General features: G+C 42.0%; 1 protein-coding gene across 2 annotated transcripts in view; it reads right to left on the bottom strand.

Annotated features, from left to right (window-relative positions):
* LOC113015942 (NACHT, LRR and PYD domains-containing protein 12-like) overlaps positions 1-16401 on the bottom strand; it is a 41664-nt gene that overhangs the window by 17011 nt on the left and 8252 nt on the right. The window contains exons 3-11 of one of the 2 annotated variants that reach the window (XM_026158328.1): positions 15615-15693; positions 15255-15459; positions 13309-15091; positions 12717-12890; positions 12223-12396; positions 11746-11919; positions 9438-9611; positions 8961-9134; positions 6751-6924 (exon numbers count right to left, since the gene is read on the bottom strand). In XM_026158328.1, coding sequence (XP_026014113.1) covers positions 6751-6924; positions 8961-9134; positions 9438-9611; positions 11746-11919; positions 12223-12396; positions 12717-12890; positions 13309-15091; positions 15255-15459; positions 15615-15693 — 3111 coding nt within the window. The remainder of the gene's footprint in view (positions 1-6750; positions 6925-8960; positions 9135-9437; positions 9612-11745; positions 11920-12222; positions 12397-12716; positions 12891-13308; positions 15092-15254; positions 15460-15614; positions 15694-16401) is intronic. The other variant, XM_026158329.1, reaches the window with a different exon arrangement.

The following is a 16401-nucleotide window of genomic DNA, read 5'->3' as shown; positions in this document are numbered from 1 at the left end:
CCTAAAATGTTGTGGATTTTCATCAGATGCTCTGCGCTGGATGAAAAGTTTTTGTCTGGAAGAAGGCAAAAGGTGTCATGGTCTGGTTGGGCACCTGCAGGTCTCAGACAGCGGCTCCTCCTCCTTTAGGCGGAGTCCGGTTGCCCCTCCCTGGCTGACCACCTGTGAGCAATCGTGCCAGCGGTATATCAGACCTGCGCTCTCAACCACTCATCGCCTGAGTATCTCCTATTCCCATCGATAGCACCCGGAGTGGAGATCTTGTTCCCCTCGCTCCCGTCCTCCTGGACCTGGGCCGCCAGCTGCTCACACAACGTGGCCTGCCGACCCACTGCTCACCTGCCTGCCTCCCCACGCCTCGACCGCTTCCGGGTTTTCCGCTCCACCTGTCCCCTCCATCTGAAACCAATGCCCCGGCCCCTACCTAGTCCTGTTTCTACCTCCCCGCTGTCCCCGCTGTCCAGCCGTCTCCTAGAGGTGTCTAGGTCGCCCTCATTTTCACAGACTAATCCTACGCGCCACTAGTGTGGTGGCGTCGCTTTGTGTTTCACATTTGTTTTCCTGTGGGCGGAAATAAATCATTTGTTTTCTGTCACCTCGCTTCCGGGTTGGTTTCTGCGCCTGTGTCCATCCCTGTTCCCTCGTGCCGTTGAGCCGTGACAAAAGGTTTATTCTAATGGTCATTTCTCAGAGGGCTGCAACATGAACTGTGGATACCCCAAAGCAGCTGCCTCGGTCCACTTCTCTATTCAGTTTTCACAAATGATCTGCTATATATCTTGGGTAAATCTCATCTTTTAATGTATGCCAATGATTCCGCCATGTTTTATTCGGCCAGTGACAACTCTTAACCCTTTAAGACCTACCATAGAACCAAGGCCGCCAGAGCTTACTTTATATTTTTACATGCTGTAGTCCCATTTTTGGGAGCATTTCAAGTTGCTATACATCAATACCTGTTATAGCCCATATTTTAATAATATGTATGCATTAAGTCCATAGTAACTACATAAATTGCAAAAAAGTGCAATAAACTACAATTTTTTTTAAAATTGTTTTAGTTTTTTTTTAACATATATTTCTACTTGGAGAAATTTAAGAGGCTTATCCCTCAAAACGTTAAATACGCCGGCGCGTCAAAATCACATGACCAATTTAAGACGACACAGCTACAAGATGCAGTAAGTCAGAGTCTCCATTTCAACTTGGGTCAAAAGTGCAGACTTCAAACTATATACCAGTTTTTGAATTATTTCGATGGGCCACTTAAAACCAGAGTTATGATTAAAAAATGCAGGCGATGTTTTTTTCTTTTTCTTTTGTTTTTTTTTTTTGCCTGTCCCGTTTGGCTCTTTTGCCATCAGAATTGTTGTCTAAAGGCAAAGAAAGATGCCCAACGGATTTACTTTACCAAGTTGACCATCCCAGCCTTGCCATAATGGTCCATTTGATTCACCTTTTATTGTTTATTTTATTTTCACTTACTGAACATGGGACAGACTTGACTGGGGGAAAGAAGGGGAGAAAGAAAGAGGGAAAGAGAAACAGCTGAGAAGAGGGACGGGGGAGAAGGGCAAAAACCAACAGAATGAGCAGAAAAAGAAAAAAAAGAAGAAAAAAAGAAAAAAGGAAACACCACCTGGGTCTGGGTGCAGTTCCCCCCCTCCAGGGGCGGGGGCACCTAGACCCGGTTTGTAGAGTACGCTTGGGGAGTGTGATCGTGTGTACAACGTCTCTTTATGTCTGTCTCCACGTTGGTTGAGTGTGGAGTAAGTGCATTTGAGAGCATGAGGGTGGGAATGGATGTTTGTATCTGTGTGTGCCTGTATGTCTGTGTCTATATGTCAGGTTGGGTGTCAGGCGCCACCTCTCTGGGGACATCTCAGGCCCTCCAAGGTTTGGAGGCCTATCTCCCCCTACCACCACTTCCCCTGCCAGTGGCGGACCCCCTCAGACATCGGTGCGTTGGTGGTTCTTTGTGTCCGGGGATGGGCGTCCAGGTACACACCGGCTCACTCCTTGGCGGCCGCTTATCGGGGCCTGGAGCCTGGGGCTCGCCCGGGCCACTTCGGAGGTGGGGTGCCCCCGGCCTCTCGGCCTGGGGCTCGGTCACTCAGGCGAGGCTGGCTGCCGGCGGAGCTCACGGGCGCGTCACTGCAACTCCCCCTGGCTTCTGCTCCGCGGCTGCTGAGTGAGCCCTCATCTGGGACTCTCCTCAGCTCTTTCCGGGACAGTGGCGCGGCTGCCCCTCTGTTGGTCTTCCATGGTCTCTTGTGTTCTGGGGGCCTCTGGATGTCTGGAGTTTTGATCTCCTCCATACCTGCTTCATACCCTGGAGGACGGGGCTGTGGCCCCCCCACACCCTCTAGCAGATTATTACATGAAGGAACCTTTTAAAAAACAAAAAACAAGCGCGTCCATGCTCACAGGTGTACACACGGGTGGTCACACCCACAAACTATACCCTTTTTGGCTCCTACCTCAAAGCACACTGTGTTCTGTTGATCTTATGTGCTGCACAATAATGTTTAACATTTAGTATTTACTGTCATATTCCCATATATCATTGTGATATTGTTTATTCTATTACTCTTGTTCTCTTCTGCTTGCTTTCTTTTTTTCTTTCTCAGCAGGTGACCCAGGTGATTGATATATGCATTTTTTTTCTCTGCCCGTTCTGTTGGTTTTTGTCTTTTGCCCTTCTCCCCCGTCCCTCTTCTCAGCTGTTTCTCTTTCCCTCTTTCTTTCTCCCCTTCTTTCCCCCAGTCAAGTCTGTCCCGTATTCAGTAAGTGAAAATAAAATAAACAATAAAAGGTGAATCAAATGGACCATTACGGCAAGGCTGGGATGGTCAGTTTGGTAAAGTAAATCCGTTGGGCATCTTTCTTTGCCTTTAGACAACAATTCTGATGGCAAAAGAGCCAAACGGGACAGGCAAAAAAAAAAAAAAAAAAAAAAAAATGCATATATCAATCACCTGGATCACCTGCTGAGAAAGAAAAAAGAAAGCAAGCAGAAGAGAACAAGAGTAATAGAATAAACAACATCACAATGATATATGGGAATATGACAGTAAATACTAAATGTTAAACATTATTGTGCAGCACATAAGATCAACAGAACACAGTGTGCTTTGAGGTAGGAGCCAAAAAGGGTGTAGTTTGTGGGTGTGATCACCCGTGTGTACACCTGTGAGCATGGACGCGCTTGTTTTTTGTTTTTTAAAAGGTTCCTTCATGTAATGATCTGCTAGAGGGTGTGGGGGGGCCACAGCCCCGTCCTCCAGGGCATGAAGCAGGTATGGAGGAGATCAAAACTCCAGACATCCAGAGGCCCCCAGAACACAAGAGACCAAGGAAGACCAACAGAGGGGCAGCCGCGCCACTGTCCCAGAAAGAGCTGAGGAGAGTCCCAGATGAGGGCTCACTCAGCAGCCGCGGAGCAGAAGCCAGGGGGAGTTGCAGTGACGCGGCGATGTTTTTTTCTGAACAAAACAGTGGTGTTTACGGCAGGAAGAACGGTAAAAACTGCGTTTTCTACAGACAGCGCTAGCAAACACTCTCCGCTTGCGAGTGAAAAAAGAAAAAGAAAGAACAACCCTTCCATATTGGTGTTAGATTTTACCATGTCAGTCAATCAAAAAAATGATATGGCAAACATGTGACATTTGGTTGTTTAGGGAGAAGGGGAAGTTTTTAGGAGTGGCACCGGCAACGGAAAGCGGACGAGCGAAAGAAAGAGAGAGAGCGAGTTTTCATATGTGAGACATTAGTGACGTTTAGCGTGTTTGGAGGCTATAGTTAGTGTGTTGTGTAGTTATTGTTTTGTATTGCGTGTCAGTTATACTGCTGAATTTCATATTTTCTCCAAAAAAAGCCGTCAAAGGCAGATTCCAGTGTAAACACTGTTCCCGCATGGAAAACTGGACTGATACACCACCTGCTGTCAGACCTGCAGGGTTTAGGCCTGTGGTGTTCTCCGCTGTCTTATACTGAACACAAACTACATTTTTTGGACTGGCACAAATAATTTGTGTGCCTTCTTATTTGATGCAGAACACCTGATTGTTCTGTAAATAGATATAAATGGTTATATAAAAAACGCCTGAGGCCTTGGCTGCATTTTTAGGTAAATAGTACCATATAACTTTGTTGTTTGCAAAACTTGTGCACAATTTTTAGAAATGTACAATTTCTATTTGCATTTCAAGTTATGAAAATGATTCGTTAAACATGTTTGTGGGTTTTACAGTAAAAAATATAACCTTTTTCTACTCTGATTTTGAATTTGTTGTCTGCATTTAGATCAACTGTGCTAATATAGTATACCAAAATGAATAAATAACTCAAATTTCAGATATTTGAGGTTGTGCTGAAAATAATGATACCAAACAAGGCAAGAAAAACACATTTTAAAGGTAAAATATAGAGGTAAAATCAAAAGTAGTCAAAAACAGCCAATTATACCCTGGACCCCAGAGGGTTAAGCAGTGCAATTTGAGTTTTAAGCATCCCAGCAACTATTCAGAAAAGCATAAAGTCAAACATGACTCATAAAAACACCAGTATAGGCTTTTAAGGCCTATAAGTAAAAAAACTAAATTTTCCGCAAAAATGCCGTCACTTCCGGTTTCGGGCAGGTAATGGCGGACATGCGATAGTTCGCGCTGATTTCTGTTTCAATGTGGGAAGTGTTACAAACAGCTGATCGGATCGGCAAATATTTCTGGAATATTATGTTTTTGTTCCTGCAAGCGCTTTTTATGCAATATTTGCAAAGCTATATGTGGAAGGAAACCGTGACCTAGGACAAGCTAATGATTTCCTGGATGGTTGAGATGCATCAAGACATGAAAGATATCATTAATGCACTAGTATTGTCTCATTTGGAGTATTGTTCAAGCAGCTAATAAGACAGAGCTTAACAAACTTCAGTTAGTCCTGAATAAGGCGGCCAGATTATTGTTGAGATGTTGATACTATACCAGTATCAATCGAATGCATAATAAACATTTTTGGCTTCCTGTAATTTGGCTAAATTATACTATGGCTTACTTTTATTTATTAAGAAAGCAATACCATTAAACACATTTTATTTCTGCTCAGCTGCAGTATCCAGGTGAAATACATAATCATGCTACACAAAGCTCGGAGTTCTCAGAATCGGCTCCTTGAGCACAAGAAATGACAACATCACAGAACGCAAGTATGGTGAAGCTCGCGACTCTCCAACGGGAGATTGAGAGACCAGTGTTGGACTGTAGAACTGCTTTGAAATTCATATGAGCTGTTCGCACTAAAGTAAAAACCACCATCACTTCATGCGGATACCCCTTTGGCGCCAGCTGAACAACAACACCCTGATAACGACTGTGTTTAGTCTGTTCCTTCCCATTCCATGCAAGGCCAGCTGGGTTGCCTGGATGACTGTTTACTTAGCCTAGCAGGGCGAAGGACACTGTCTCAGCTGAACTCTGGACACACACACACATACATATACACTGATATGCACACACTCATCCCCCCTCCCTTTCAAATCAAATCAAATCAAATCACTTTTATTGTCACATCACATGTGCAGGCACACTGGCACAGCACATGCGAGTGAAATTCTTGTGTGCGAGCCCCACAAGCAACAGAGATGTGCAAACACAACAACACAAACGAGCAAAATACAAGATTGGTCAACCTGAAACTAATAAATATATGTACGATATATAATAGTGTATGCATTTCTGGATGTGTATACTAAATATTTTCCTACGTGTGTGTGTGTGTGTGTGTGTGTGTGTGTATACACATTTTTACAAATTAAATAGTAAACAAAAAAATAAATAAATAAATAATAATAATAATAATAATAATAATAAAATATATAAAATATACAGAGTTGAATATGTGCAAAACAAGTGGCATTTATATACAGTGTGGAGTGCATAATGTTGAAAATGCCTTCGATGCTTATTCCCTTCCGATGCTGCACCCTTTACCCACCCCTGTTGCTTGTCATCTGTTTCTTTGGTTTATTAAGAGTTTTTTCATGTGCTATGTGCAGAGGTGTTTTTTTCTGTTCTCAAACTGATCTCCTTGTTGGAGCTCAGTCTGGGGCGAGTCATTTTTTCTCCTTGTCTTTCCTCATGTGGTGCATTTTTCATTGTTATACCTCTCTGACCTGTCTTCCCCATGTGATGTTTTGTGTAATGTATGTATGGTCGGAGGGTAAGATGGCGCCGCCATTGCGTGCAATAGGTCGGCAGCCTCATGAAATTTCCCCTTGTGGGACTAATAAAGGTATGTCAATCAATCAATCAATCAAAAGCCTGTTTACACTTTTAAATGTTTTTAATTATTGTAAATATTGTAAGAAGGCAATGTTGTGATTTGTTTTGGATTTTTGTGTACTGTGCCTCAATGTTTTTGATATTTATATGCATATATTTTAACAATTGTAAAACCTCACTGTGGCTGTAAGAGCCAAATTATGTGGATATTTTTGCATCGACGTTATTGTGTAATGTTTTATTAGATTGTATTTGATGGCTTGGGCCCCAGGAAGACTAGCAACCACTATTGTGGAAGCTAAAGGGGTTCCTTATAAATAAATAAAAATAAATAAAATAAATCTTGCAAAAGTACATCCCCCCACCCCACCCCCCAGTGTTCCTTGCAAACTCTAAATGAAATAAACAGGGATTAAAGGACATAATATGTTTCCAGCTCTTCCTCCTTTATCAGACATTCTCTCCATACCTGAGAGTGTCCAGTCTCCAGTGTGGATCCTTCAGTCCATCCGACAGCACATTAATTCCTGAGTCTCCTGGATGATTGTAGCTCAGGTCCAGCTCTCTCAGATGGAAGGGGTTGGAGCTCAGAGCTGAAGCCAGAGAACTACAGCCTTCTTCTGTGATCAGACAGCCTGACAGACTGTACAGACACAAAATAAAAATTAATCTAAAAAGCTTTTCACTGAAGATCTCTCTTTGCTGGACCCTCATTCATTCCATCCATTCAATTTAAGTTAGGATTGTAAAACAGCAACTGAAAAAAAAGAATAAAAACACAAAACAAAAACAATACTGTGACCTCTTCTAGTTTAGCAGTAGACTACAGCAAAGAACATCTGAAACGGCTTCAGTGTGAAGAAGAGGATTGTGAAAGCTGCAGATTCTGCCACATCGGTGTGTATTGCAGGAGTTTTAAATCATGAGGCTTTGCGGGTAAACCTTTGAAAAAACACAATGCAATGTTGTTTCTTCCAGTGACTTCTTCAAGTCATGTATCTGTGGTAATCTAACAGTGGAAAACACTTATCATTTGGGGAATATCACAGTGGCTATCTGCATCTTAAGCGGGAGGCCATCACCCAATGAAGCCAACAGAACCACATCATCTGCGAAAAGCAGAGATGAGATTCTGAGGTCACCTAAGTGATAGCCCTCCGCCACTTGGCTGCGTCTAGAAATCCTGTCCATAAAAGTTATGAAGAGAATCGGTGACAAACGGCAGTCCTGGCGAAGCCCACCACCTACAGGGAAAAGGTCCGACTTATTGCCGACTATGCAAACCAAGCTTTTGCAATGGTTGTATAGAGATCGAATGGCCTGTAGCAATGGGACAGATACCCCATACTCCTGCAGCACCTCCCACAGAACACCCCGAGGGACACAGTTGAATGCCTTCACCACATCCACAAAACACATGTAGACTGGTTGGGGAAACTCCCATGCACCCTAAAGTATCCTTGAGAGGATAAAGAGCTTGTCCAGTGTTCCACGACCAGGACGAAAACCGCATTGTTCCTCCTGTATCCAAAGTTCGACTAATGGACAAATTCTCCTTTCCAGCACCCTGGCATAGATTTTCCCAGGGATGCTGAGGACTGTGATCCCCCTGTAGTTGGAACACACCCTCCGGTACCCCTTGTTAAAAATTGGGACGACCACCCCGGTCTGCCAGTCCAGGGGTAGCGCTCCTGATCTCCACGCAACATTGTAGAGGCATGTCAGCCAGGACAGCCCTACAACATCCAGAGCCCTTGCCCCTGGCTGCCGCCAGGCACACCATGCACCCGACCCCTATGGCGTCCCCTACGGGTTGTGGGCTTACAGGAGGGTGGGCCCATGTCCCCTTTTCGGGCTGTGCCTGTTGAGCCCCATGGACTGAGGCCCGACCACCAGACGCTCACCCTTGGGCACCCTCCCTGGGCCTGACTCCAGGGCGGGGCCCTGGTAAACATATCCCGCGCAGGGTAAAATGTTCCCTCGGTGATATTCAACAGGAATTAAAACTATAATGATAATATGGGAGAAATATATTCTCTGAATGGATATAGTCTCTCTTTACAGTCCTTGTTACTACTTGTCATGGTCCAGGATCAGATGACTCTGCGTTTAAGTTTTGTTTATTCAGTGTTCTGGGATTTTGTTGGGTTTTCATAGTTTTGTCTTTCGTATTTCATGTTCCTTAATTTATCTTTAGATCACTGTGATTTTCCAGCTTTTAGGTTTTGTCTCTGTGCCTCCCTAGTGTTCCTTGTTTCTTGTGTTCCTGGTTTGATGTTTGTGTTATTTCATGTTCCCATTCCCTCATTACCCTCATTGTATATTTAAGCCCTGTATCTTCCATTGCCCTTTGTTGCATCGTACCCACTTATCTGTATAAGTCTCTTCCTGTGTTTCTAGTTTCAGTGTTAGTTCCTCCTTTCTGGATTCCTGGTGTTTGAGTTGAAACAGTATTTTTAATTGTATCTTTAATGTCCGTATTAGAGAACATAACATGAACAAAAAGGACTTTGGGATTTATTGCAGGATTATAAAAAAAAAAAACTCTAAAGAGTAATTTAAAATAATCCAACCAAAGGTATATAAAAGGCTCATGTTAATACTATAACCTTCAGACATATATTCAGTAATGCAATACAGATTCTAAATAATGCTCAGTGACAAAGATTGAATCCTGACCTCAGAGTTTCCAGTATACAATATGTACTGTTCAGTGCAACAGACAGAAGCTTAACTCCTGCATCCTCTATGTCGTTTTCACTCAGGTCCAGCTCTCTCAGTCTACTGGACTGGGAGCTGAGAGCTGAGGACAGAGCTTCACAGCTTCTCTGTGAGAGGTTACAGACACTCAGTCTGAAAAATAATCAACACAAAGACAAAAATAATAAATTAATAAAAACACAAAACAACAACACTGAAATTAAAATGCATTGATGGTGTAGTTATAAGTGACTATATCTGGCAATATTTAATGTTCCTCAAGGACTGGTTGGAATTACTATTGTCTGATTTTAAACACATCAGGAATTGACTGTCATTTACAAATCATGAGAAATGATACACTACAATAACAAATGCATGTAACTGACCTTTATTAGCTAAAAGTTTAATTGGTTAATTATCTCATTTGACATAAATAAGAATCCTTGATCTGACCTCAGAGCTGCCAGTTTACAATGTGGACTTTTCACTCCAGCAGACAGAAGCTTCACTCCTGAATCTTGTAGGTTGTTGTTACTCAGGCCCAGATCCCTAAGGCTAGAGGATTGGGAGCTGAGAACTGAGGACAGAGATTCACAGCTTCTCTCAGAGAGGAAACACCCATATAGTCTAGAAAGCAAGAACACACACACACACAAGCTGAAATTACAGTATATTGATTGTACAGTGATGAGTTACTTGATCTGGTAATGTCTCTTATGCTCCAGGACAAGGTGGGTTTGCTATTTCCTTATATTAAACACCAGAAATGTGTCAATTTAGGCAAGGCAAGGCAAGTTTATTTGTATAGCACAATTCAACAACAAGGTGATTCAAAGTGCTTTACAGAGACATTAGAAACAAAAACAAATAAAAAGTATGATTTAAAATTGATTAAAACAAGCAAACAAACAAACTAATTAACAAACAAACAAAACAGTATATAAAATCAAAACAGATACAATCAGAACAATGGATAAAATCAGTAGTTAAATGTAAGTTTTGAAATTTAATCTTAAAAGTGTGGATTTGGTGCTTTATTCAAATGCAGCTGAGAATAGGTGAGTCTTCAACCTGGATTTAAATAAACTGAGTGTTTCAGCTGATCTGAGGCTTTCTGGGAGTTTGTTCCAGATATAAGGAGCATAAAAGCTGAATGCAGCTTCTCCGTGTCTGGTTCTGACTCTGGGAACTGATAAAAGACCAGATCCAGATGACCTGAGGGATCTGGAAGTGCTGGGTCAGGAGGTCACTGATGTATTTTGGTCCTAAACCATTCAGAGCTTTATAGACCAGCATCAGAACTTTAAAGTCTATCCTCTGACGGACAGGCAGCCAGTGTAAAGACCTCAGAGCTGGACTGATGTGGTCCACTTTTTTGGTCTTAGTGAGGACTCGAGCAGCAGAGTTCTGAATGAGCTGTAGTTGTCTGACTGATTTTTTAGGTAGACCTGTAAAGATGCTGTTACAGTAATCAAGCCTACTAAAGATGAATGCATGGACTAGTTTTTCCAGGTCCTGTTGAGACATCAGATCTTTTATCCTTGAAATACTCTTGAGGTGATAGTAAGCTGACTTTGTTATTGTCTTAACCCTTTAAGACCTACCATAGAACCAAGGCCGCCAGAGCTTATATTATATTTTTACTTGCTGTGGAGCCATTTTTGGGAGCATTTCAAGTTGCTATACATCAATACAACCATTATAGCCCAGATTTTAATAATATGTATTCATTAAGTGCATAGTAATTACATAAATTGCAAAAAAGTGCAATAAACTACAAAAAAATTGAAAATCGTTTTTGTTTTTTTAACATATATTTGTAGTTAGAGAAATTTAAGAGGCTTATCCCTCAAAACTGTAAATACAAAAAAGTTGCACAAAATAGTTTCCCACCACAGGAAATTTATTTTAAGTGTCTTCATAGTTTTATTTTTGAAATACACCAATTTTTATACACTGCAGGAAAAACGAAAATAAATATTATACTGCAAATTTGCAAAAAGGCAGCATATGCATCAAAATAAACTATTTCCAGCAGTGCAATATGAGTCCTAAGCATCCCAGAAACGACACAGAAAGTCATAAAGTCAAAGATAACTTTTAAAAAGACCAGTATAGGCTCATAAGGCCCTGATGGTAAAAAAGACTACATTTCCGCGAAAATGACGTCACTTCCGGTTTCGGGCAGGTAATGGTGGAAATGCAAAAGTTCGCGCTGACGTCTATTCCAACGTAGGAAGTGTTATGAACAGCTGATCGGATCGGCAAAGCGTGTTTCTGGAATATTATGTTTTTGTTCCTGCAAGCGCTTTTTATGCAGTTTTTGCAAAGCTTTATGTGGAAGGAAACCGTGACCTAGGACAAGCTGATGGCATAAGATGTAAGTACAAGTCCTCCGGTTTCATAGGCAAAAAAAATGTTTGCGCTAGCTTACGTGGTTGCAGTGCTACCGGGATTTAAAAATAGTTACGCAAAACAGAGCGTGCCTGCTCCAATCGGCTAGTTACCTATTGATACAAAGTATTTCCTGTTTTCTAAGTATGTTTTGAACCAGTTTAGTACAGTTCCTGAAAGACCTGCCCAGTTCTCCAGTCGTTTGAGTAATATGTTGTGGTCAACTATATCAAATTTACTGTGATTTGAAAATGATGAAAAATACTAAGATGCAAGAACAAATAAATAATACCTCCCTTTAGTGGCAAAAGGTTTTAATTGATTAAATATGTTATTTGATGTAAAAAAAAATATTATTTGATCTGACCTCAGAGTTTCCAGTGTACAATGTGCGCTCTCCACTCCAGCAGATAGAAGCTTCACTCCTGAATCTTGTAGGTTGTTGTTACTGAGGTCCAACTCTCTCAGTCTACAGGACTGGGAGCTGAGAGCTGAGGACAGAGCTTCACAGCTTCTCTGTGAGAGGTTACAGGTGCTAAGTCTGAAAAATAATCAACACAAAGACAAAAATAAAAAATTAATAAAAACACAAAACAACAACACTGAAATTAAAATGCATTGATGGTGTAGTTAAAAGTGACTATATCTGGCAATATTTAATGTTCCTCAAGGACTGGTTGGAATTGCTATTGTCTGATTTTAAACACATCAGAAATTGACTGTCATTTACAAATCATGAGAAATGATACACTACAATAACAAATGCATGTAACTGACCTTTATTAGCTAAAAGTTTAATTGGTTAATTATCTCATTTGACATAAATAAGAATCCTTGATCTGACCTCAGAGCTGCCAGTTTACAATGTGGACTTTTCACTCCAGCAGACAGAAGCTTCACTCCTGAATCTTGTAGGTTGTTGTTACTCAGGCCCAGATCCCTAAGGCTAGAGGATTGGGAGCTGAGAACTGAGGACAGAGATTCACAGCTTCTCTCAGAGAGGAAACACCCATATAGTCTAGAAATCAAGAACACACACACACACACACACACACACACGCACACACACACACGCACACACACACAAGCTGAAATTACAGTATATTGATTGTACAGTGATGAGTTACTTGATCTGGTAATGTCTCTTATGCTCCAGGACAAGGTGGGATTGCTATTTCCTTATATTAAACACCAGAAATGTGTCAATTTACTGTGATTTGAAAATGATGAAAAATACTAAGATGCAAGAACAAATAAATAATACCTCCCTTTAGTGGCAAAATGTTTTAATTGATTAAATATGTTATTTGATGAAAAATAAATATTATTTGATCTGACCTCAGAGTTTCCAGTGTACAATGTGCACTCTCCACTCCAGCAGATAGAAGCTTCACTCCTGAATCTTGTAGGTTGTTGTTACTGAGGTCCAACTCTCTCAGTCTACAGGACTGGGAGCTGAGAGCTGAGGACAGAGCTTCACAGCTTCTCTGTGAGAGGTTACAGGTGCTAAGTCTGAAACACACACACACACACACACACACACACACACACACACACACACACACACATATGTAATGGATTTGATTTAATATGTTTTTATATGTTGATCTGACCTGAAAATATACAGAGTGCAAGAAAATCGAATGTGTCAGTGTACACTACAATTAATGATTAACTAAAAATAAATACAGTTAAAGTTTAGAAAAAACAATGCAGTTAAATTTGTGATATATATATATATATATCACACACACACACACACACATATATATATGTATATATATATTACTAATATACATATTAATAATATAATAATATATTTAGTCAAATATTAAAACAGTCTTATACTTGACTGAGTTACTGAGATACTTTTTGTTAAATAGGATCAACATTTATTGTTTAAAGAATGCATGGCCACATATTTACTTACAATGCTTTGTTGGAGGCTTTGACCACTGGCAGCAGCCTCAGAAGAGACTCATCTGAAGCAGAGAATTTCTTCAAGTCAAACACATCCAGATCTTTTTCTGATGACAGTAAGATGAAGACCAGAGCTGACCACTGAGCAGGAGACAGCTCATCTGTGGAGAAACTTCCTGATCTCAGAGACTGCTGGATCTCCTCCACTAGAGAACGATCATTCAGTTCATTCAGACAGTGGAACAGATTGATGCTTTTCTCTGCAGACAAATTCTCACTGAGCTTCTCCTTTATGTACTGGACTGTTTCCTGATTGGTCTTTGAGCTACTTCCTGTCTGTGTTAGAAGACCTCTCAGGAGAGTCTGATTGGTCTGCAGTGAAAGACCCAGGAAGAAGCAGAGGAACAAGTCCAGGTGTCCATTTGGGCTCGTTATGGCCTTATCCACAGCACTCTGGAAAAAAATTAGCATGTCGAGGGATTGACTTCTTTTGAACTTCTGGGAGGTTGTTTGTTGTTGTTCTAGCACATTGACCCCAGAGTTGATGAAGGTCAGATGGACATAAAGAGCAGCCAGAAACTCCTGAACACTCAGATGGGTGAAGCAGAACACCTTCTCCTGGTACAGTACTCTCTCCTCTCTAAAGATCTGTGTGAGTACTCCTGAGTAAATTGAGGCTGCTATGATATCAATGCCACACTCTGTCAGGTCTGATTCATAGAAGATCAGGTTTCCTTTCTGCAGCTGATCAAAAGCCAGTTTTCCCAGAGACTCAATCATCCTTGTGCTCTCTGGACTCAAGTGTGGATCATACTTTAACTTCCTCATTTTGGCCTGAACCACCAGGAAGTTGATGTACATCTCAGTCAGGGTCTTGGGTAGCTGTCTTCCCTCTCTGGTTTGCAGCACATCCTCCAGAACTGTAGCAGTGATCCAGCAGAAGACTGGGATGTGGCACATGATGTAGAGGCTTTGTGATGTCTTGATGTGGGAGATGATTCTGCTGCCCTTCTCCTCATCTCTGAATCTCTCCCTGAAGTACTCCTCCATTTGTGGATCAGTGAACCCTCGGATCTCTGTCACCATATCAACATATTGTGGAGGGATCTGATTGGCTGCTGCAGGTCGTGTGGTTATCCAGATGCGAGCAGTGGGAACCAGTTTCCCCCTGATGAGGTTTGTCAGCAGCACATCCACTGAGGTGGGCTTTCTAGGGTCAGTTAGGATTTCATTTTTGTGGAAGTCCAGAGGAAGTCGACACTCATCCAGACCATCAAAGATAAACACAACCTGGAAGTCTTCAAAGCTGCAGATTCCTGCTTTTTTGGTTTCAGTAAAGAAGTGATGAACAAGTTCCACCAAGCTGAACTTTTCCTCTTTCAGCACATTCAGCTCTCTGAAAGTGAATGGAAATATAAACTGGATGTCCTGGTTGGCTTTGTCTTTAGCCCAGTCCAGAGTGAATTTCTGTGTCAACAGTGTTTTCCCAATGCCAGCCACTCCCTTTGTCAGCACTGTTCTGATTGGTTCATCTCTTCCAGGTGAGGCTTTAAAGATGTCTTCTCGTCGGATTGTTTTTTCTGGTCTGTCTGGTTTCCTGGATGCGGTTTCAATCTGTCTGACCTCATGTTCATCATTGACCTCTGCAGTCCCTCCCTCTGTGATACAGAGCTCTGTGTCGATCTGATTCAGCAGGGTTGGGTTTCCTGCTTTAGCGATCCCCTCAAACACACACTGGAACTTCTTCTTCAGCTTAGATTTAAGTTTACGTGGACAAACTGTAACAAGATGTTCTAAATAAAATAAAATAAAAGATGAATCATTTTTTAAGTAGTGCAAATTACAGTTTTATTTTCTAAAGCGTTACCCTTGAAAATATGTCTGTCCCTCTGCTGAGCCATAAATAAATACTCCATTTATCACCAGCAGTTTAACTCTTTAGATAAATCCTCTTACTTCTATGCAGACAGTCAGCCAGCTTCCCCTGCTTCTTCCTCCTCAGGAAGTCCAGTGTGATCTTCACAACTGACACTCTGCTTTTGCTCATCTGCTCATCATCCTCCACCTGACTCTCTAAGCCTTCTGGGTAATCTGAACTCAGAACCGTTTGAATCTTCTTCAGCTCGTTCTTCACAAAAGTGATGATGTCTTTCTCCAGCAGCTGGAACAGAATATTTTATGAATAACCCAATCAGACTGAAATCATGAGCCAAACATCAGATCCATATTGGACACACTGACAATCCACTGGTCTACAAAGAGCAGCATGGAGGTGCTGAACAGAATAGATGTGAAAGTAGTTGTACATGTACAGACCATAAATATGGAGTCCAGGTGTGTTTCAGTCTGCTGGGAGACCTGACCACTGGGAACCTCTAAGCTCTCCTGGTCCACTCTGTGGAGGAATCATGAACAATTAGTTCAAGCACAAGATATCGGTCAAGACGTTATCTGCTCTGCACTGTTTATAAGAGAACTTCATCTTAAGTGTGTAAAGTTTTGTCTCTGATATATCAGGAAACATTATTTAGTGTAAATATTATTATGTTTGTTTTAAATCCTTATGGATGTCTCTTGAATCTTGGTTCTCTGGGCCCGGGGCTCAGTCTGGTCTGGCGTAGCTGGCTGCCGGTGGAGCCTGCAGGCTTGTTGCTGCGGCAAACCATGGCAACTGCACCATGGTTGCTGGGTGACCCCCATTCAGGGCACTCCTCAGCTCTAGGTGAATGGTGAGATAGCCTTTGTAGTTGGCCTCCCTGGGCAGTCGTGCACAAGTAATGATAATAATGGATTGGATTTATATAGCGCTTTTCAAGGCACCCAAAGCGCTTTTCAATGCCACTATTCATTCACTCTCACATTCACACACTGGTGGAGGCAAGCTACAGTTGTAGCCACAGCTGCCCTGGGGCATGCTGACAGAAGCAAGGCTGCCATATCGCGTCATTGGCCCCTCTGGCCAACACCAGTAGGCAAGTAGGGTAAAGTGTCTTGCCCAAGGACACAACGACCGAGACCGTCCAAGCCGGGGCTCGAACCGGCAGCCTTCCGATTACAGATGTGATTCCCAACCCCCTGAGCCACCGTCGTCCCTGAGCCACCC

The sequence above is a fragment of the Astatotilapia calliptera genome, chromosome 23 (assembly GCF_900246225.1).
Source record: "Astatotilapia calliptera chromosome 23, fAstCal1.2, whole genome shotgun sequence".
NCBI classification, from domain to species: domain Eukaryota; kingdom Metazoa; phylum Chordata; class Actinopteri; order Cichliformes; family Cichlidae; genus Astatotilapia; species Astatotilapia calliptera.
Note: the sequence above shows the minus strand (reverse complement) of the source record. Positions and strands in the feature narration are given on the sequence as shown.